Here is a 23,760-nt window from a genome sequence, read left to right as displayed (position 1 = left end):
CCTGAAGGTCTTTTACAGTTGCAAACCTGAAAAGTGAGATAGTGTAGCGTATAATCTTTGCACATAATTTGTAAACTGCACCTTGGACGCCAGGTCAGCTTAAATCTTCTGCTGTAGCTTTTCCATCAGTGGTACAGCTGGTTGTAGCCTGAATGCATGGCCTGTCATTCAAAACAGCTAATGCAAAAGAACCAAAGAACATCTCTGCCATTTCTAAAAGTGAACATCGACTCATTTACATTATTTACATATTTATACAGTCTCTCAATATCCTGTATATCAAAGATTTCCTCAGGACCCTTGATGGGACAGTTGGCTAATGGGTCATTCGCACTGCAAAGGAACAGCTAAATACATCTCTACAATTTCTAAAAGTGAATGTGACATTCCGCATTTCCTTTATGTACATATTTTCAGTTTACACATACTCTACATACTGTCACACTTTGTGACTTTATACTGTATCTTAATGGAAATTTGTGGATGTCATGATGAATGATGGATGTAAATGCGCCTCTGCGAAAATGGTTCTGTTGATGAAGGAGAAAAGATGGAAGAAGGAAATTGTAGATTCAGCAACCCCTGCTCCTGGTATCATGCTGAGCAATATTCATTTTATCTGAACTGCTGTGCAAACAGAGAAACTCACACAGATCCAAATAAGTCAAAAGAGTAAGAGTGGCTTTGTGATTAAATCCTTTAATATTCTCAAGTGTTTAAATTGAAGAAAACATAGAAATAGCCTTAGAAAACAAAACAAAGCTGACGCAAGAGGTGCCACTAAATGAATTATCTTTGAGATTTCAAAAGTCAAAGTGTTGTCAATTTGTAATTTTATTTGATTCCATTCTAGACCTCAGGAAAAAAAAAAGTTATTTGTGTCTTCTGAATAAAAAACATCCCCTGTAAAAAGTTTGATCTTCTCAGCATCCTTTCTGCTGTGGGATATCATTTTTACTGAATGACAAGATGAGTTGGACTGCATTCGTATCCGATGCTGTATGTTGGTATCAAAGGAAACACAGATACCAGGCTAAGATACTAAAGCTTTTAACAAATATTTGAGGTAAAGCAACTGAAGTAACTTACTGTAAAAAAAAGAACTGATTATGAACAGAGCTCTCCGTACTTAGACTTCCATTCTCATTTCGCTTTAATTCTTAATGTTAAAACTTTAGAACCACCAACTTGGCAACTAATCCCAGCAACTTGCTTGCTATACCGGAGGACATTTTTCCAAATTTCAATACATCACTACCACAGGGGTTCAGTTAGCTTCTACATTTTCACACAAAAATGAAGCAGAACTGTCTATTAAGGCTTGCATGAAATCTGTCTGGGTTGAGATTACTTTACCAAGAGAGGAAGTACACGACATATTACTGCTGAGGAGTGATGAGTCCCCCAAAAATTAAACTAACAAAACAAAATCTATGATTATTACTACATGTGGCACAGGAGGGGGGAGGAGAGGAAAAAGCATGACACAAAGTATCCCCTCCATGTTTTGCTACCATTGTTTGTATTTGGGACCACGAAATGTGACTTGTAACACTCGAAGGGATCTACCCTTGGATTGCATTAGCCAATATTTAATTTGTCAGTCAAAAACAACCACCTCTGGGATGACCGATTCTAAAACAGTGAAATGTATAGAACTGCATCAAACAATGGCTGGGACATTCAGAGAAACAAGGCTTTAACTAATGGCAATGTACAGTTAACAAGGACGCCTTAAACAAACCAACAACTTTATAGCTTTCTACCATAAAGATTAAAAATGGTTTTCCAATAACTCTTTCACTTTGGTAATCAAACCAAAAAAAAAAAAAAAAAGAAAGACAACTCCATCATGCACTGTAATAGGAGGAAGAGGAGGAATCTTCAAACATAACGCAAGAGGTAAGAGTTGGGGTGCTGTTTTTAAAGGGGTGGCGAATAAGCAATCCCTTGCCTGAGCAGGCTTGATTTAAGGCAAAGGTTCAAATATCAGGTCTACAATCTATATCTGGACACCAAAACATCCCAACAGCTGTGAGGCTACATGAAGACAGTTGGTGACCTTTGTCTGGAATCTGGTTCCACCAGATCTGCCATTCATCAAGAGCAAAAGCAGAACAGTCAAACCTGCATTTCAACATGTGGGGTCCAATTGTTTTACAAATGAAAAACAGGAAGAGAGATTGGAAAAATAACTGAAATGTGTCAGAATGAATCTGTAGGTGTTGGTGCTGTGGGCTACAAATGAGACCTGTAAAGGATGGTATGTATCCTTGATGAGGACAGTTTTCACATTCTGAGCTCTTGCTGTAGTTTAGCCACCAGCATCTCCCAGCCAAGATGTTCAGGGGTCAGTTAAAAAAAAAGGTCATGATGAGACCACATTTATTTTGGGGGGGGGATCTCTCCCCTGAGATTTCTGCTGCTAAGCCATTACAATGGAGGTGAACTGAATATCATTGGTGGTGCTGAAAATATTTTTAAAATGATATTTGAAACTCAAGAGCAGTGTGTCTTTCCAGGAACAATGTGCCTGCTACTTGGATAATCAAATGATGTCAATATGGCCAGCTTTCACTCTGTTTTTTTTAACATTCGACATATAGTCACTGATGAAAACTGTCAAACATGATCCAGAGTAACAGAGACATTGTTTCTGGAAAGACACACTGTTGTTCATTTTTTTTACTTTTACAATGACCCTGCCTCCTATATTCGTAGAAGTTAAATGGTAAATGTTTTGTGATTTGAGTGAACAGACCATTTAAAAGTAAGGAAACCAGGGTGGGCCTCAAGGCACCGGTTCCCATTACAACTCTCAATTAGTGAAAAAAAAGGAAGATGTCCTGCATGTATCAGATTGCTGTTGCAGAAACGCACTGCCCCTGGATGGAGGTTAAGATTTAAAAGATCAGATACGGATCGGCTTGTGTTCTGTGGGAAAGGAGAATGAGCACATCAACACTCCCTGATTGGCTTGATGACTGTGACATGAAGTGGAGGTAGGTAGCGCAGGGCAGGAAATGGACTGACTGACTGTCCATGTGACCTCAGACAAGTTAGGAGATTAACCTTGGGTGTTATCGGGATTTCATGAGACGGGTGGGGACAGTAGGTCACTAGCTAGATTAAGAAAGATGCAGGGGAATACAGCGCTGCCTCCCCCCATATATGTTCTGTGTTACACCAGAAAGTTTGAAGCCCAGACCTTCCATACTCTCTCTCACCCTAGTGCCATTGGTATTTCTAACTCTGGTCTCTATTATGTTTTCACAGCTGGGTCTCCTCCCTAGCCTTTCAACTGACTCAACAGTAAGAGGAGAATGGAGTTGGGTAGGGGTGAAACACCACAGGGAATCCGTACAGAAACGGCCGTACACGGAGGGGGTATCACTTCTTTAGTTTTGTTTCTTTGCCTCCGGGTTGCCGTAACTAGAGCCGGTTTTCTTCACCTCTGTGACCCCTATGAGGCGGCGGATAGCTATGGAGGCTGTGGAAAGAACAAAAGGAGAAAAGAAGGAGTGGAATGAATGAGGACAGCAATTCAAATGTTAAACACCACTGGGCCTTCAGCAATTTCAGTTTTGAGAGACAATGGCCTCAATACCCAAGAACACTGTGTACATGTATGTGTACCTGTATATCATATCCACCTTCAACATGTACATAATGACAATAGTTTACTAGTTTTGCATCCTTTGCACTCTGATTACTGCACTATTTGTCAATATGTCTATATTGTTTTGTTCATAGTGTGAATATTAGTGTTGTCTACTCTGTAGTTTGTGCCTGATTTTATTTTATTATTGTATAAGTAAGCACATCGTGAGCAATGTACAATCCTGAGTCAAATTCCTCGTATGTGTACATATACCTGGCAATAAATCTGATTCTGAGAAGCAGCCATCTTTAATTTTTTCATTATTTTTCTAAAAAAGGGGCGCTGGTGCAGTTTACCTACCTATGATGAGGAAGAGGATAAATCCAATGATGAGGAGGGGGGAGCCACTGACGACCACTCCACAAGCGAAGTTGATGAGGGGTGAAAGCAGCAGGGTGGCCCAAAACAGGAAGTTCAGCAGCGTCCATGGCCTGCGGCGTGGGATTACTGTGGGTCCGGGGAATTTGCCTTCCTTGTTGTACATTTCCTGTAAGGCGTCCTGAGCATGACAGGAAGAAGAATTGGTTTGCACTTTCTTAATTGATCATGTATGCCATTGCCTCATTTGACCTGAAACAACAGTCTACCAGACTGAAGCGTGAGGCAAATGTTTGTGGTTTTGTGTTTACTTTATTTTTCACAATAAATTATTCTTAGGGTCTTAGGGGAAAGATTTTTTACAAAAATTTTACAGCATTAGATGAACTTGCTGTAGCTTGTGTACAGAAATATCTGCCAATCACTTAATTCCTAAAAACCCAAGATTTAATCTTGGGTCTTTTTTTGTGGTGGGTCCTAGTTACATTTGATTACAGATTTTGCCTTTAATGTTCACATTTCTCAGTTTACCTTCTCCTGGTAGAGCCTGTGCAGCCAGTTTGCACACTCTTTTTCATCATCTGGTATATCCTCCACAGAGAACCGCCTGGTTGGGAAAGATTTTTAAAAAAACATGATACAGGAATGGAATAATATTAATTTTTTAGAGTCATACACAAAGGTGCACAGCCACATAGTATTAAACTGGGAAAAAACATTAGATTTGTGAAACAGCAGAGTAAGCACTCCACACAGAACAACTATATTAACCAACATACACACATTGTTTTTTGTCACAGTTAGAAATGAACACATAATGAACAGCTGAGAAAATACAACACAAAACACAACACATTGGATGACAGGTTGTTGCATTCAGTCCAATGTGGTCAGATCACTTGTGAAGCCAAAATCCTTTTACATACAAAGTATTCACACATAATTTATATGCACTACAACCTAATTAAAATATTTCATTTTAAACAAGGAAAAATAACTACTTAATACATTCAGATGAGGAGTAGGACTCTCAAATCATAAAATAATAAACAATAACATGTAACAATGACACACAGACACTTCACACAATATTTTCCGCTGTACTTCTCTCAGTGCAATAGAAAATGTTTCATGATTATGCTATGTCAATTTCTCACCACCAGGGGACACCCTCACCAAAAACTCACTTCCACCCTGTAACATTGATCGCCTATCAGTCTTTAAACCCACTTGTATGTTTAACTGACTCCCCCATGCTACCAAAAAACTAAAAAACAGTATCCTCCAGTATTCTCCTTATCCTAGTTTCATTTGGGTAAAATAAGGAAACGCTATATTTCTTCTCTAATTCAATTGTGCAGTCCAGACAAAAGACATGCTTTTCTCAGCCACTCAGTGAGAGCCATCCCAATCTGTTTCCATCTCATGGCCAGCTCGTTACTCAGTAGGAGTGTCCTGGCCATCAGAGTTATTGTTCTGAAACCATAAACGTACTGGGAAAGCAGCCAACATTTGGAGTGCTCTCAGTGTCTTTCATTGTTATGGGACAAAAATGCAGTTGGTAGGAGGCCAACAGGTTTGAAATACATTGCTCATTTTCCCACTTGAAGAAACTCAGCACAGCTGGCAGTGTAATGCATCATTATTACAACAACGAATGATTCAAAAGTAAATGCAGGGTATCTTTGGCACTCACCTTACACTCATGTCAGCTTTGTATGTCTTGCCGTTGACGATGCCCAGGAGAGTGGGAGTTTGGTTGTCTTTGAAGTTGAGAGTTACATCATACACAGCAGTCACTGTAAGAGAGGAAAATTAGACATTAGAAATAGAACACTCATTTAATTTGAGCATGATGAACTTTGCGTGTGTGCATTTGTAAACACAACCTGTCCCCTTAAGACACTGCAGTGTGGTGGTGAATCCTTTGGTCCGGGGTAGTAGGTGGTATTTGAGCTTGGGCAGGCCTTTACTCTCTGCAACCTGCATACTGATTTGGTGCTTTGTCTCTGTAAAGCGGGTGCCCTCGCAATACAGCAGGAACTGTGGAGGGAGAACAGCTGTGTTAACACCACACAAATTTAAGGTGACCTCCTTTCTCTTGTCCAATCCACTACCCTCTCTGCTTGGTTGAATTACAGATCACATGTGCCTCAATGTAACACTACACTTCCAATAAAGGTCTTGATGACATGAAATCTCTACCCAAGAGTGTTTAGTTTGTTTATCTAAACATACAAAAACTATGTCATCAGCAGTGGCCTGAAGCCTGACTTAAGGGGTAATTAGATCAACTCCTGATCTGCTAAATCTCAGTTGGTAACCGACTCACGGCTTCACATCCTGTAACACAAGGGGCTTTAAATGCTCAGTAAAGTACAACAAACAGGAACACCTGCTGCCGCCAGGTAAGAATGTATGTAACAGAAAAAATATATTTTGCATCCAAAAGGAGGGGGAAGACTCTTTATGCACAGTGGAAAGACCCGTTCATGAAGTTTCACAGATGAAAATACCCCCCTCCCCCCCAGCTGGTGCACTCAGAGAACCTGTGTGTATATCACTACTGATATCAGTTTACATAAGAGAAACTGGGTCAAAGGACAGCATCTGGATGTCCTCGTAGTTTTTGTCCTATGTAACCTAAAGAACTGACATAAAATGATTTATTAATAATAATTCCAGTTGATCTCAACTTGGATCTTATATTTGTAGTTTTGGCCAATGTTAGTTTGTTCTGTTATTACTACCAATACAGTCACACAATCATACAGGCTTTTAACAAACTCCCTGCTTAGTTAAACTTGTTTGGAAGAAACAGTGAAGGCACACTGTGATATCCCTTAACCAAACTGATTAATGTAGATAGCTTAGACAGCAGACTGCCTGATTGACCTTTCACCTACATTACTTGCCATAGTTGTGCTCAGTTTTCGTTTGCAATGAGGAATTATTAGTCAATTTATGGGTGCACACACATTAACGTTTGGTGCACACATCCAAATAAATTGGTTTGACTGTCTGACCACATTCCTTGCCCTGGCCGCTTTATTTGGCATTTATGATCCTTAATGGAAAATGTGATACCTACTCTTACTAACTACATGTCTGAGAGCATATTTTACAATCTTGATTGCTTAACTGGCCCAGAGTTGACTGTTTTTTGCAAATGGATGTGTAGTAGCACAGAAATGAATTTAAGCAAACCTTACACCCAGCCTACTACTGCACTCATGCCAGAAGACAGACAATGTCTGACAGACATGTCTGACATGTACCTACCCACATAAATTCAGGATAGTCTTTGAGCCTGCTCAGTCCATTGAAGACAGTGTCTCGGTCATCCTCCCATCTTCTTTTGCAGAAGACTATTTCTAGGAAGTACCAGGTCCAGCCAATCAGAGGGACCTTCAGTAGCTCATGTTTGGCTAGCACTTTTGAACTCTACAGAGGGATAACAGATATTAAATCCAATTTATCAAACAGTACGTTTTCAGTAGTCATGGCTAAAGCCTCGTCTTCAGTGGCCCCTCTGACTGTGGTGTCCCCCACGGCTCCATCCTTGGCCCCTTGTTGTTTTGTATGTACATGCTGCCACTTATGCATATCATATATAAACACAAAATCCAGAACCTTTGTTATGCAGATGAGAAACACATTCATAAAAAAAATTTAAAAAACAGTGATGAAGGCAATTTAAGTCATCTTTTATCTTGTCTGTTAAATAATGTGATAGATATCCCAAAACCTTCTCCAGCTGACAAAAAAAACAAAACTTCTTAGGTCCCCCTAAGTCCATCTCTATTTTTTACATGCATCTTGCATCCCTCTCTTTTCATATGACACCTGCAGCCAGTAACCTGGGTAACAGTGAACTTTCATTTGAAAAACAGTTACAAAAGGTTTTTATAAACTCATCAAGGAACATCTCAACAATCAGGACTCTCTTGACTTGATTTTAAGAAAGTCATTCATTATTTACTTCATATTGATTACTGTAACTCATGGTATTCAGGTTCGAGCCAAAAAACTACTTGATGCCTACCTGGTTACCGGTTAGTTTTAGAATTGTTTGTAAGATTTTACTGACCACTTTTAACACACTTAATGCCTCAGCTACATTGCTGAATTGCTGCTCTCCTATGAGCCAGAGAGCAGCTTCAGATCCTCTGGCAGGGCTCTGCTGGCTGTGACTGAGGATTTGCTGAGCCTTTCACAGTGAGGATCCCTCAGCCTTGGAACTCCCTGATTGAAGATCTGAAGCTTGCAAAAATCAGTGATATTTTTTAAATCCCTTCTCAAAAGCCATCTTTAAAAAGAAGCCTTTTGTTAATTCTATCATGCAGTTTTATCGCGGACATGTATAAGTGTATTTTATTAGTAGTATTTATCTTTATTTAATTCGAGTATCACTTAATTGCCTGAAATTACATTCTTCTGCCATGAATTTTTTAAACCTAGTTCGACCATCTAAAGCACTTTGTAACATTTATTTTAAAAAGTGCTGTATAAAAAAAAGTTTAGAATTTGGATTTCTCACAGTCAGTAATTAAGCCCAACTTGATCATTTAGAGCATCTAAAGTTGACAAGCATTCATTCCATTATGTAGAGATAAGGGTTTGAATATCTTTTTGAGCCTAAAAAAAGATTACAGTATAGATGAAATTACAGTAATATATTGCTACATTACTGACCCCTAGAACACCATATCTTTCGCACATGGTCCAGCCACACAGGAAGTCGATCTCGAAGTTGTGGTTGAGGATGATGATGGCATGCTCTTTGCCAAACTTGTCCACCGTAGCTTGGTCTATGTATAGGGTGCATTCGGTCCCAGACCACCACTCCAGCAGCATCACCAGCTCTGCACAGAGGTAACAACACATCATGTTTATTGAGAAGATACTGACAACTGAATATGTGCTTAACTATTTATGGCATTTTCCTCTAAATGCATCATCAGGTTTGTCGATTAATACACAGTGAATGATGAAGCTTGATGACAACCACAGAGAATTATCTGCAAACTCTAAATCTGTAAGGGGCATTTTTAAAGTCATTTTGGTGTAAATATAACGTTATTAATTTACAAAGGCAGACATTTGCAGTCTTGAAAAGTAGATAAACCCACTGTACACGACCCGCCCAGAACCAAATGGCAGAAAGACTAAATGGGGGCCTGGTGAAATTGAGGTTTATCTCAGAGATAAAAGGAGACTGAATACTAGACATGCATGTGGCAGGTGAACAGGTCAAGTGTGATGACACACTACCTAGCGCCTTTTCTTTCTTTTCAGTTTTTGAAATATGAAACTTGTGGTTTGGATTAAAGAAAATTAGAACTTATAGCAACATAATAGGAGTATCATCTACTCACGACTCCAGAGGGAGTAGGAGAGCCGGCAGTTGATCCTGCGATAGAGCTGCTTGTTGATTGGCCAGAGGATGCAGGTGCAGAGCTGAATGAAGTTTATGATGAGGCCGCTCACCACGAACACAAAGCCCATTAGCAACTGCAGGATGAACAGGCTCTTGAGGTAGGTCAGCAGAGCCATGGCTGAGGAGCCTGGAGAGTGGAGTAGGCTCCTCTCTATACACTATGACCAACCTGAGAGAGGACAGAAACAGGAGGCAGGGAGAGATGAGGAAATGAGGGAGGAGGTCTTTTAATCTATTGCTCTACGGGCAAAACGATGCCTTCAGATATTCAAAAGAACAGCAGCGTTTCTTACCACGGTGGGATTCTTTTACAAGCCGCGTTTACACGGTCCGTCAGCCAATACTACAGACCTGATGAAGACAGCAGACAACAGAGGTTAAGGTGACAGTGGCAGAAGTGACGTTAAACATAAAAGGCTGCAGGACAGCGTCATTACAGTAGAAATGAATAAAATGCACAGTGCATGTTCCATCAAACAGGTTAATTTTATTAGCAAGTGACACGAGAAGGTCAGAAATCGCCTGTTTTTTGTGTGGATGGCAAGTTAACATGAACCAAAAGAAGACTCCTGCAACAGCATGGCTCATTGTAGCACGCGCCTTGGCAAATAATGTGTCGAAAAATCCCTTCTGTTTGATGAAGAGCATGGTTACTTTTTGACTTGCATCTGACCTTTTACAAAAGCTGAGGCAGAAGGACGACATTTAAAACAGAACCACAAATTTCAACGGAAAACGTTACTTGACTACAGGTAGTTACTATAACATAAAAACATTAAAACAATTCCGTCTCTCCAAATTGCAACTGAAAACTACTAGACTAAATGACGCGGTCTACCACGACAGACCTGTTGCTAGTGTTTAATTGCCCCTAGGTAATGATGCGACTGTGTTTCTGTGACTATTAGTCAATTTATTTATAATTCACATTTTAAAAAAAATCAATGTTGAACAAAGTGCTGTGCAAACTGACCAATCAAATAAAAACACAACTATGGAAAACAAGAGTTAAAAACAAAACAGTTAGAGAGTTTCTCTAAACAGACTCAAATACCAAAGAATAAAAAGTTTTAAGATGAGACTTCTTCTCTGTAGTGGGGGATGAATGGACAAGGAGATCTGAAATATTTGAGGGAGCCGGTCCATTTTATGCCCTAAAAACAATTTACAGCCCTTAAAATCTACAACAAAATCCTCAACAATCTAGCAGCTGCAGTCTGAACAAGCTGCAAGTGCAATAATTATAAGTGAAAGATGCCAAAGTACAAGGAATTGCAATAATCAATTTATGACAATATAAGAGCATGTAAAACAAGTCCTTAACAGAGAAAAAGGATTTCAGTTTTGTGATAGTCCTCAGATGAAAAAAAAAAAAGGTAGCCTTGAAAACAGAATTAAAATGTTTGATTCAGCATTAAAATTCAACAAAGATACATTTCTGGCAAAGGGGTGTACATTTGTAGACAAGGTACACATATTTTTAGATTATTCCTCAATTAAGCTGGGGGTGCCAAATAGTATTACTTCCGTCTTATTCTCAGTTAGTTGAAAAAAGGTCAATATCATCAAGACAGTTAAAAGTGGACTGCAAGGAATTTGAATCACCTGGTTTTAGCAGTAAGTACAGCTGTGTATCATCAGCATAATAGCGATATTATGCTTAGAATAGAGCCCAAAGGGAGCATAGACAAAAAGAATAAAATTGATCGCAGGATCGACATAAAAGAATTTAGAAATGGGCCTAAAATTAAAAATCAAAGTAATACCAGGGACCCCAGTTCAGTGTGAACTTAATGATCAAACAAGATCAAGTCTATGGCCATGATCATGTGTGGGACCAGTAACAGACTGAGATCCACAAGTTTTAGAAACGGCTAACCACCGACTTTGATGGACAACAGCTTAAATATTAAAAATCCCCAAGGATTAAAGGTGCCGTGGAATGGAAAACTGAATTTCCAGTTTTGGCATAGTTGAATAAAAAGAGTTCAGTACATATAAGGAGCGAAAATTGAGTGTTCAGACAGAGGGTAAAAAGAGGTGCTGAAGCAATGGGTAGTATGAGAAAAGTAATGTGTTTTTTAAATGTTAAAGCATGTAACAAACCCTAAGTATACCCTAAGTATGAGCCTAAAAATTAGTATTCTGTGGCAATGTTATCAAAGCTAGGAACAATCAAAGATAGACAGTCAGAAATTTCATCCAGAAAGTCCTTGTACTTTGGTGGTCTTTACACAAGTGCACAAAGCAGCCGGCAGGCCAGCTCAACTCGCACCTCAAAGCTACCGACAATAGTCTGCATTTAAAGTGATTCTTAAAGACTGTCACTATGCCCCTTCCCTTGCCTGTTGTTCTGGGAGAACTTAAAAAGTTAGTCACTGGGTGAGAGTTCAGAATAAGGGATTTTAGCACGACAACATACTGGGGATCTGTCCAGGGTGCTTCCATGCTTGTGCAAAAGCAAGCTCGGACACGCTCCACACTTCAAAATACTGAATAAGACTAAGCATAGAGAATGAACTAATGAGAAGAAGACAGTTCTGTTTTGTGCAGGTAACTGCCACAAACAACATATTTAGTAAGACGCACACTAGATGTTTCTTTGTTAGAGAACATATATGATGATTGATGATTTTGCTTGTTTGATCGTTGTCAGCATAATACTGTTCACAAAAGTACTGAGCATTTTTGTGAGTAGTGACATTTACTATCAATGAGTACTCATCAGTATGCCCACAGGCCTTGAATGAACTGTTCCCACATCTGCATTAAAGCCCATTAAAGTGTAGGTTAAGCCATCTTAAATCTTTTCCGAGAAAGATTTCTAATCTGACTAGTTCCTTTGCAGATCTGTGCGGCGATATGTGCACACCCACTCCACTTCAGGCCTCAACCTGCTTTGTTTTACATTATAACTATTTTTTGTGACAGTGCTAGCAACATCAACTTGTGACTTACAGCCACCTGCATTGCCTGCTACAACAATGTCAGAAGAAGAGGCCGTCTGGTGTTTGATTTGCAGGACAACAGGCTGCATGCAAGACAACAAGGGAGAGACAGAGGCATTGTGTGCCTGTGTGTCACACTGACATAACAGCCTTCAACCACAGATGCAGTATTGTTCAGAGTGTCTGTAAGGACTACTTTCTTGGTTCAGAGATTATTGTCTTACATATTGTTTGTGCAACTATATAAAAGGAAGTAAATTCCTAACACAGCTACAAATATAGTAACCTGTGGTGGTCTATCCTGAAATATAATAAAAACATAGATAATAGAAATCTGATAGTGTATTTATCAAGCAATCCAAATATTTTCTTTTACTTCAAGCCTGCATTATATTTCTTAAAGTACTATCTCAGTAAAGGACAAACCAAGCAAACTTAAATAAACCACATGACACAACACTGTAACACAATAGACACAATAATAATGTGGCCAGAGTGTGAAGGGAATTAAATCTTGCACATCCACAGAACTTTAGCTCTGTGTCTTGGGCAAATGGACGTTTAAATGTTTCTAAATCTCTGTAGTTACAACACACTGAAGTGTTGAAATAGTGTCATGTGTACATAATGTTTTAACAGATAGATTTGAAGATCAGTTAAAAAAAAAAAAAAAACATCTATAGCTGTGTCGGCATTATGTTACAGATATGACCTTTGTTGGAGGGAGAGAGTGACTGGGAGGGTAAAGTTACACTACTGCTACATAATTTGGAAGGATTAGATAGCCCCAACACTGAAGAATCAAAGAGGGTGGCGTGTAGTAGTGCGATGAACGGAGGTAGATAAATGTGTCATGGACAATTAAAAAAAAAGGTCTAGAATAGGTAGTGGGTGTTAACTGCTCTTTAATAAACTCACTGCAGTTAATCTATAGTATACGATAACGATAAACCATGGTAAAATTCCCCACTGCAGATACTTTTCAGTCACTCTGAAGTCTGGTCGTGTTTTAGTTTTTAATGAGAGTGCTAAGGGAAATTTGATTGAAGAAAATAACCTTTTAGTGAACGCAGGGCGAGCTAATCTTTAGCTTTGGTTTGTAAAGCTTGTAAACTGAAGCTCTCTGTGTTAGCTGCTCTTGTAAAAACGCTACACATTGTTCTGCTGCTGTCTGCAGACTCCGTTCGTCCACAGCACGTTAAGCAGTTTAGTCAACCAATCCAGTATATCTTGTTCATTAATAATAATTAATAATGCACACTTAAGATGGTTTTCATAGGTTTACAAAAACTAGTGGCTGTTATTTTATTGTTTATGCAAACAAAATGGCAATTTTATTTGTAGTTTTCGATATAAAACTTGTTGAAATGGTTTCAGTGCGTGTATCAGTACATTTTAATCTTTTTCAGCACATTTTTACAATACTGCGATAATCCCGATAACCGTGACAATTTCCGTCACTACAATCGTGATATGAAATTTTCATACCGTTTCATCCCTAGTATAGGCGTAAACCTTCTCCCAAGGTATCTTTAGAAATGCTCACATCTCCCCTACAACTTCAAATTGTCCTCTTCATAGTATTCTGTTTCTAAAGAGGTTAACAAATCCCCTGATGAAAATTACTAGTAAATGTCACATAAGTTTAGAAACCCTTGTTGTCCCAAAAGATGATGCGAAACAGGCATGCTTGGTGCATGATTGTATGTAATGAGACCCAGCAATGCAAACAAGGTAAACACACTTGTTATGTGATCCTGTAATAATACTGTGCAATTAGCACCTTGGTAGGTATTTTTAAACTTCTTAACTTATTCCCCTTTACAAATCAGCCGCCGTTTTCAATTCATGTCAGTAATCTATTAAGATCTACTCGTAGAGACTTGAAATGTGCTTAAGAAAGCTATAGCATTCAACTTTCAGCCTGTGTTGTTTGGCCACAAGCAGCTAGTGAGAGAAGTTCGCCGGCAACGGGGTGTGTGTGTGTGTGTGTGTGTGTGTGTGTGTGTGTGTGTGTGTGTGTGTGTGTGTGTGTGTGTGTGTGTGTGTGTGTGTGTGTGTGAGAGAGAGAGAGAGAGATTTCCATGCCATGAACTTTGTTCTCATTTTTCTCCACGTTGTGTTCTTTCTGCTCCTGTCTCTCTGTACTTTCATGGAGTTGCACAAACTTAGAACAACCACAACCTTTCAATCAAGTTGAAACAGAGGCCTTGATTCAGTGCCTACAGCAAAGAGCGCCTTACCACTGACTTTGTGTGCATTGACTGAATCTGACTTCACTTTGCAAAAGTTCAACTAACCAGCAGCACTCAACATATTTGCTATGGAATTGGTGTGAGGTGGCCAACCAAGGTGTATACATGAGTATATTTTTTTTATGAATATGTTTCAGCCTTTATTAGATAAATCAGCTGAAGAGAGACAGGAAAAGGGAGAGAAAGATGACATATATCAAAGGGCACGTGGTGGAATCAAAACCCGAGCTGTTGTGGTAAGGGATCATTGGTGCGAGCGAGGCAAGACATGAACCAACAAACCAAAGGGCATATGACAAATGAATATCCTGAAGACAATCCTGCCAACTTTTAAGTGTCTGTTAACATTTTGCATCAAAATGTTTAAGAAAAGCTAAAACTATAAAAATCGAAAGACACTGATGAAAATGAAATTTTTCTGCATACTTCAGTGCAATAAAACATTTTCAATTGTTGTAGTTTACTTTCAGTTAAACTTTGTTAAGGGTATTGAAAGTGTTTTGGACTGTTTGCGCTGTACTGTGAAGCTGAATGTATTTGGGGTTAGAGTAGGGCTAAAAATTATTTTAAAAATTATATATCATTCCATAATAATAATTATCACGATAAATCAAATCATTATTTCTTTGCAGTTTAAAGGCGGATTTTTGCTACTGAGTGAAAGTTGAAGAAATCAGATGGTTAATTGTGGGTTTAAACTATTCTTTATTTTCAAAACATGACACTTGATGCCAAAGTCAAAAAATCACCTAAATCTGAGGTAGAACATTCAAAACAATTATGATAATAAAATAAATATGCATGAGTAAAATTAAGTAAAATCTTTTTCAGTCCTTTTTCCCCTCAACAAAATAAATATCCTAAAAATTATATGATCATTTGTTCGTGATTAAAATAAATTAAATCAAACATTTATTGAACATTTGTTAGGCTATACTGTTATTGAGGAAAATTATATTGTGATAATTATCCTTATTGTTTTATTACCCAGCCCTAGGTTAGGGTTGGTTATACACCGATCATGTTAAAATTTGACTTCCTTTTACATGCCAGCTTTACCCTACAAGTACCTTAACCATACTAAGGTTTAGAGCCAGACAATACAGTATTATTGGACTGACACGATCATAAATGCATAAAAAAATAAATCCATATTTAACAAGGATCCCTTAAATTTCACATTTCTGTACAGCGATTTCTTTTTACATTTCAGCTGAAGTATAATACCAGCCAGCTCGACCAAGTTTACCTTTTTAACTACTGTACTATATTTACACAAACAATCAAATAACCATGCCAAAGTTAATCTTTCTCCATATCCAAGGTCAACAGAAAAACAATAATGTGTTGCTCAGCCCAGCGTGCTCCATTTCAGCTATTCAGGTTAGTAGTTCAGTCTTAAGAGCATGCAGTAAAAACTCATTTTGAGTAAAATTCTCACACTTGACCCACTCTCCAGATCCAATCATATCACACACACCATGACTTCATCACATTATCGAACCAGAAGGTGTTTAACCCAACCAAAAGGCGTTCTTTTGTAAAGACCATATTTGTTTTGGCAGTGAGGTTTCAAGAGCTTCATAGAACAAAGATGGACCAAAAGAGGTTCAAAGAAAAAAAAAAAACATTGGTCAAATCCACCTGCCTGTGTGTGCACACCTGTGAGGCTACTCAACCTGGAGGATAGATTAGAGATGCTGACTAGGTTGAAGCTGCTTAAGGCCGGACAGCTGCTTCTGCTCTGCATTACCTGAATACAGCTTTAATGCCAACAAATAACCACTGCTTGCTATGAGTCTTGGATATGAGAAAGGACTGAGGAAATGTACACTAAAAGACACCAGCTAAATACCGACAAACTGCACTCATCTTTCCCCTGTGAACAGTTGAGATATGCCCTGAAGTGTTATGCTAACGTGTACGTGTCTTTTACAAGTTCTAATAAATCTGGTAGGGCCCATCCTAGCCTAGCCACCTCTCTTGCATGTAACTTACCAGTAGACATAGTAGGCCATTGCCATGACCACCAACGCCCCACAAATCCCAGTGAAGATCATCACAGCACTCTGGTTCAGCATTTTGGCTCCTGGTATCTCACCAAATTAAAGCCAAAATAAAAACATCAACAAAAGGTGGACAGTCACAGGCCGCCCTGCTTCACAGCCATGATAATACCAGAGAAGGAAGGCGGTAGATTATGATCACAGCCAGGCCCCGGATCCTGGTGGAGGAACTGCCTAATCAGCACAAGAGTTTACTGAGGACCAAAGAAATTGCCTATCACCAGAAACAATACCAAAAAGAATGGATCTCCATTGAGAGCAACGCAAAAAAAAAGGACCAAAAACACCACTGTGGATTCTTACTGGAGTCCACTGATGGTAGGAAGACTGAAAGAGGGCTCACTTCTGTAACTGTGTCTTAGATGCATTCCCATCCTCTAATCCAGTGGATCAGATTAGTGCTAATTAGCAGGCTATGGGCACCCTGGATATGTCACATTTCATTAACATTAACAAAGAAGGCTGGGCTCTCTCTGACAAAGGTGGAGTTAACAAAATGGCATCTGTTACACTAAAGGAACCAATCACAATGTAGAATTTCCTGCCTTATCTAGCCATTGGTCACCTATTAGTAACATCTAACATTAGTCAGAATAGATATAATAAGGGATAAATTAACCCAAAGCCTGGAAAATTATTTACAACATTGTGCACTGCTCAGCCACACAGATATGGCATCTAACGGTGCTAGTGGGCAAGTAAACAAAATCCTTTGGGTTCTCACACAGAGCTAATGTCAAATGTGCTTCAGACAAGCTGGAAGAGAGATGCCGAAATACATTCAAGCGTTTACTAAAGCAAACAGGTCAATGGTTAGAGTACAGTCCTGAGGCCTTGCCATTGGACATTAAAGCCAAATACAAAAATACACTGATTGCTGCACAATGAAGGTCATTCATGTTTCAAAGCATAGCATGCTCTCAGTCCAGCACATAGCAACAATGTACTGCTGAACTTCAGTTGAACAGTTTTATGTTATGCCATGTGTGATATTTTAAAGCCACACCACTTACTACCACGCTCCTCTGATTGTGATGCACACATAGGCCAGAAAGAAAAAACTAACATGGAGAACAATACAGCAGGATAGATTTAAATTGCACTTGCCGAGGTTAAAATTAGATTTCACAGTTTACAAAATAAACTAAAGTTAACACTGTTATGGCAAAGTCACATATGGTAACACAACCAAAGATGCACAATGCATTATAATAATGACTTTATTTGATCATTCTTTATCATTTTTAACAAATCCCACAAAAAGCCCAAAAGCAGAAATTCACAGATCCTGCCAACATGCATCATCTGTATAGCCACCTACCACAGGCTTGGGCGGCATTTGTTTTTTCATACCTTCCTGATATTTCAATAGGATGTATACTGTATATGATGGCCTTTGTGTTAAAAAGAGGGGGTCAAAACAGGGGCAGAGGCATTTTTGTTGTTTACTAGTCCTGTTCCGTCATCCCCACCACTCATCGACGAGTCGCTCTTTTGTGTGTGATTAGTGAGAGTGTGGCTGACAGAGAGTGAGCGGCAGGTGAACGCAGCGGAAAAGACGGAAAATTAAGCTGTGAGGTTTATCAGTAAATGTACCTTACAGCTTGTCAGCGAATAAAGCTGCAGCTAAAGCTCTGTTTGTCAGTTGTTTACCAGCTGCTGGAAATGGGGGGTTATGTTGTCACGTTGTTGACAGTTGTAAATGATGTCGGCCAGTTTCACACAGTGTCCGTGTGTATACTACATCAGCTCAATGTAGCATTTTCGTATCAGATTAATAGAAAGAGGAGCGTCTGTATTTTTGATGGTATTGAAAGTCATGCTGCCTGGATATTCCTGTTATGCCGTGATACTAGGGCTGAGCGATATGGCCAAAAATATTATTACAATAAAACATTTAATATCATTCCATATCAATAATTATGACGATAAATGTCAAATCATTATTTCTTTTAAGTTTAAAGGGTGATTTTTGCTCCTGGGTGAAAGTTGAAAAAAAAATAAAAATACTGGTTAAACTATTCTTTATGGTCAGAACATGACAAACACTTGACAAACAGTGGCTCACTTCACAAATCTGAGGTATAACACTCAAAACAATTTCCTCAACAAAATAAATATCTTAAAAGAAAAGTTAAGTTGTAATTTGTTACTAATTCAAATTAATTAAACAATTTATTGAACATTTGTTTTATTGTTATTATGGAAAATTATATTGCGATAATTATCATTATTGTTTTATTGCCCAGCCCTACGTGACACTGCCCAAGCCTAATCCATTTAAAATACGTCTTTGCCTTTGGAGGACGTGTTACTTATTACAGTGTTTCCCACACATTGATTTATTCGTGGTGGCCCGCCACATCATCAATGCTGACTGCCATATGTTGATTCTCGATTTTATTTATTTTTTACTATTTAAAACGGGTAAAATCGTATTTCAGTACAGAGCTGCGCGCAGCACATATATTCGCTCAGCACCTCTCGCACAGTCTCTCTCTCGTTCGCGCAAACACACTGACAAAGGACCAGTGTGTGAATTGAATGCTTACAATCATAAACTCCGCTGCACAAATCTGTCCAACACAATGCTGTCAATGCCAGAGACCCACCTTCAAAAACGTTATTAGCAAGTAGCCTAGCTAATAAGGACAGCTATGTTAACATTAGAAAAGTGATAGTCAACATCAACTGCTATAATAGTCTGCCTACAATAGTTACAAGGAACGCAGTGTATTCCTCTCAGCATTGTAAACATGGAACTGTGTGCTTAAGCATGCTCAGTGTCATCTGACGACACAAAGCAGCGGAGCAGAGTTGCTTCAAATTAATTTTGAAACAATGGGACTTGATATTGAGGAAATCTTGAAAACGACTTAAAGCTAGGGTAGAAACTTGAACACCCCACACCATCCCCTTCAGACCTTTCTCCAATGTCACTACCCCAAAACACATTTTCAGGTGCAGTGAGCGCAGGCAGGCAGGTAGGCCTGGTAGTCATTATATTTAGCCTGAATGTGCTTTTTACAGTCCTGTGACAGCCACAGATAGAGGCTCTTTTGTTTTCTTTTCATTTTTGTGTCAGAGCATTTGACTTACTGATTGCTGTCGCCATGTAAAGAGAATCAATGCAAAGCCTCTTCTGAAGACTTCAACTCAGAAAGGAGAGAAAGTATTCAACAAATAAGGTAAAGAGATGGGTAAAGAGATAGCTGACCACTGAAACATGGTCACAGCCCTTTTAAAGCTCCCTCTGGGCATTGCCATAATAAGAAGTGATGACTGATAAGACTCAAGGTACATACAGTACTTTTGCTGTAGTCAGCAAAATAATGGGACTAATGGCAAAAAAGGAGGAGTTAAATTGCCAGACTGCTTGAGTATGAACTTACAAGTTACTGTGTAGTTAACCAGTTGGTCACAAAAATGATGGTTAATAAAATTATATATTGCTAGTGAAGGATTACTCTCTAAGATGCCAGTGCACAAAAAAAGGCTTGCCTACGATTGCATGTGTCCTCTAGGGCAATACTTCGACTTGATTAGCTGATAAACAGTTCAATAGGTTACTATGTGCTAACAGTCGTGTCACTTTTAGCTAACGCAGTTTGCTCAATTAACAAGCGCATTTGTATGACTTGTATGACATGTGTGACCCAGATATACAACCTGAAAAAGTTTAAGGTAGATGCTTCAATTTGGCCACCATTGCAACGCATGCATCTCTTATTATATAAAGTACATAATTTCTGTTTACACTTTGGTTGAAGAGGCCAAAAGTGTTGCAGGACACTGTAATAATTTAGACACTACACACTACATAACAAACTTAGGAAACCCATACAGACTTGTAAAATTCTGTCACTTTGCTTATTCTTAAGGGTTAGGCTATGCATATAAAGCAAAGTATGTATTAGACAATCTCTTTTTAGGAAGCTTTGGATGTTTGCAGTTTTCCAGCTTACTGTACCATTATAGTCAGAATAAGGTTTGCTACACGATTAACTGAGAAATTGCTATTAGTCTGCAGTTAGCAGGCTGGACAATAAAACAATAATTATTGCAATATTTTTTTAAATAAAATATAACAAATGTTCAATAAATGTTTGATTTTATTCACTTGAATCATACGCAAATTTGGACTTAATTTTTTTAAGACGTTTATTTTGTTTAAGATAAGGGAGTGAAGATTGTACTTAATTTTACTCATGCATATTTGCTGACAAAGACTATCAGAATTGTTTTGAATGTTCTACCTCAGATTTGTGAAGTGATCCACTGTTTGGCATCAAGTGTTGACCATAAAGAAGAGTTTAAACCACAATTAACAATCTGGTTTTTTAAACTTTCACTCAGGAGCAAAAATCTGCCTTTAAACTCGAAAGAAATAACGATTTGATACCTTTCGATATCGATAATTATCACGATAAGTATCAAACTTTTCGTCTCTACCATCAATGTTGACTACACAGTCAAGTGGTAATCTCAACAGAAAATTAACAGATTGCAATTTAGATAAGTGTCTATTGGTCTTTGGCATTTATCAGATAGTGAACCACACACACACACACACACTTTACAAATCAACTAGTAACCTATAACAATAATCATTAATCACCAGAATTTCCCAGCACTTAATTACTCTACAAATTTCACTGTCAAGGTCTGTTGAACGCTCACACACCTACATGTGGCTCTACAATATCAGTGTACATCCAATGACTCGTACATTTTCCCATGTAATGCTGTATCTAACTTTACTACGTGGACATTATTGTGAGAACACAGCTGTCTCTTGCACCAAGCATGAACAGTCACAGCATTATAATGATCACAAGAAAAACATAAAAACACTGCTAGCAAAAACTGTCAGGAACGATCACGGTAACGTTACTTGCCTGTCACGTACTGCTTGCCTCGGTGGTTAAATTAAGGTTCACGCCTAAAGTTAGCACTGGCTAATACCACATAGTCTGTATAAAACACGGTACGCAGGTCAACTTGAAGCCAGCTGGCTCACATGACGTACGGCGTGGCGGGTTGCAGCGTGATGATAGCAGCTTTTAACATTGAACCCAGAGATACTTTGCAATCTACTCTGTAACTTGTGCTGCTTCACTATAAACACACATGGCTCAATTCCGCAGCTCCATTGCCCCTGAATACAAACGCACAAATAGACTATATGCATTGGTGCGGCATGGCTAGCTTAAAAATGCTAAATAACAACTAGCTAGCATGCACCTTGTGTCCAACCAATGACTGGGCTTATCGTTTGGCACACGTCCTGAGACTGCGGCCGGGGACGTAAATTAACGTCAAGCTAGCTGCGCGGTCAACTCAAAGTTGGAAACGGCTCATTCGACGTCTATACTTGAGAAAATAAAAACAAACAATCTGTCCCGCTACTACTAACAGATGCAGCAGATGCATCAACGCTGGCTGACAGGAGCCTAAACCTGATGTTAGTGTGGACTCGAGCAAGCGGCACAAAGGCAGCGTGAGCCGGGTTAACTGTAACGTTACACGCTAGCATGCTAAACTAACAAAACAAACGTAACGTTAGCTAAAGTGATTGTCGTATTTAGAGAGGATGGTGTCGGCTAATTGGATTGTTAAGTTGCTCATCAACAGACATTAACGTTATCTGTAAATACTCAACTGACCTGTGTCTCTTGCTAACGTTACGCTATGCTAACTTAGTCAGCCAGCTAACGCTAGCAGTCAAGTGTCAGTAACTACTCTGGTCTTACCTGAAGATTATTCACTTGGGAGCCGGTAAACTTCGCTGCTTTCTGGCATCTATGGGCGTGAAATAACCCTGTTAAGGAGCCCTTCTTACTTCGTCCGTTTCCTGAAACGCAATAAAAATGACTAGAGGAAACGTTATCGCGATTTGCAACAGCGCTATTGTTTGTCGGTTAAAGCCATAGACTGTATGGTTAAAGCCCCACATTTCCTCGCAGCCCATCTGAAGGTAGCGTACCCTACATCCGGTCCGGCCCCTCATTCATTATCACAGAAATAATTAAAATATACAGTCTTTTTAAACAACGGGCCTCTGCAGCCTCACGTGTGCCGATCCAAGTACTACAAAGTACAAGTACATTTACTGATATAGGTTTTTATTTTTTTTTTGTCGTACATTACTGATTCCCTTGACCTCTTTGACTCAGTTCATACCACATGCTCTCTTTTATTACAACTATTAGAACTTTCTCTCATATTTAAATTACATTTTGGAATAGAAAATATACATTTGAAATATACATGAGAAAATTAAACCCTACTATTCAAAACATGTACCTTACAAATCGCATGTAATCCAGAAGTACCATTCTTTATGTGAAACATGACATATTGGATATATCAACACATAGCAGGACTGTCTTCAGCTAAATCTCAACACCCTGAGTAGGTGTGCATGTTTGATCGTCTTTAGCCCTCTGCTGGTGTTTTTGCATAGCTGCAGCATAAATTGGAAGTGAGACAAGCTGAGGGATTATTAAACCTTTTGTACACATAAACCCAGTGACCTTCTGTGTGACAAATCTGGCATGTCTATTGATAACATAATTCATCAATGAAACCTGGAATTTCTCATTGAGGTTACCTTGTAGATAGAGCCCACAAATAGATGTGTTATCCTATCTTTGCTAACTGTATTCAGTTTACAGTTGGGCTGACATACTGTGCTGTCTGGTTATTTGGGTTAATGCTGGCTATACATGGTGTGGATTAGTGTTGGCAAAACAGAGCTGTCACCTGGCTGTAATCACACAGTACAGTAGGTAGTTGGCAGCTGACTTCTTTGTCTTTCTTCTTTTTTCCCCCTCTTATTTCTGTACTCTTTCAAATTAAAAGCACCATATCTGATTTCTCATTTATCCTGCTTGCAATATATGAATAAGATCAAATGCCATTAAATATTTTTACATTTATTCTGAAGGACAATTTAGTGATAACTGAAGTTTACAGGTTAAATTGTACCTACTTGTTTGCATGAATTAACTGCACTTTACATCTCTGTATTCAGTGTAAATCTAGACAATTAAAAAAATAATAAAAAAAT

At 38.8% G+C, this 23,760-nt stretch overlaps 1 protein-coding gene across 2 annotated transcripts; it reads right to left on the bottom strand.

Moving 5' to 3' along the window:
- Positions 1 to 679: 679 nt before the first annotated feature.
- On the bottom strand, positions 680 to 22,674 carry agpat3 (1-acylglycerol-3-phosphate O-acyltransferase 3). Of its 2 annotated transcripts, none has more exons than XM_046053380.1 (10): positions 22,442 to 22,674; positions 9,713 to 9,770; positions 9,358 to 9,588; positions 8,675 to 8,844; positions 7,262 to 7,423; positions 5,869 to 6,022; positions 5,676 to 5,778; positions 4,511 to 4,586; positions 3,962 to 4,160; positions 680 to 3,490 (listed from the first exon to the last, which is right to left on the bottom strand). In XM_046053380.1, exons 3-10 carry the CDS (start codon positions 9,533 to 9,535, stop codon positions 3,399 to 3,401), a joined length of 1,134 nt encoding a protein of 377 aa, XP_045909336.1. In that variant the 5' UTR covers positions 9,536 to 9,588; positions 9,713 to 9,770; positions 22,442 to 22,674; the 3' UTR covers positions 680 to 3,398. The 2 variants fall into 2 exon arrangements, with proteins under 2 accessions (XP_045909336.1, XP_045909337.1); XM_046053381.1 differs by lacking the exon at positions 22,442 to 22,674 and adding an exon at positions 21,587 to 21,957.
- Positions 22,675 to 23,760: the final 1,086 nt, after the last annotated feature.

This window comes from Micropterus dolomieu, linkage group LG07 (genome assembly GCF_021292245.1).
Source record: "Micropterus dolomieu isolate WLL.071019.BEF.003 ecotype Adirondacks linkage group LG07, ASM2129224v1, whole genome shotgun sequence".
Classification (NCBI taxonomy): domain Eukaryota; kingdom Metazoa; phylum Chordata; class Actinopteri; order Centrarchiformes; family Centrarchidae; genus Micropterus; species Micropterus dolomieu.
Note: the sequence above shows the minus strand (reverse complement) of the source record. Positions and strands in the feature narration are given on the sequence as shown.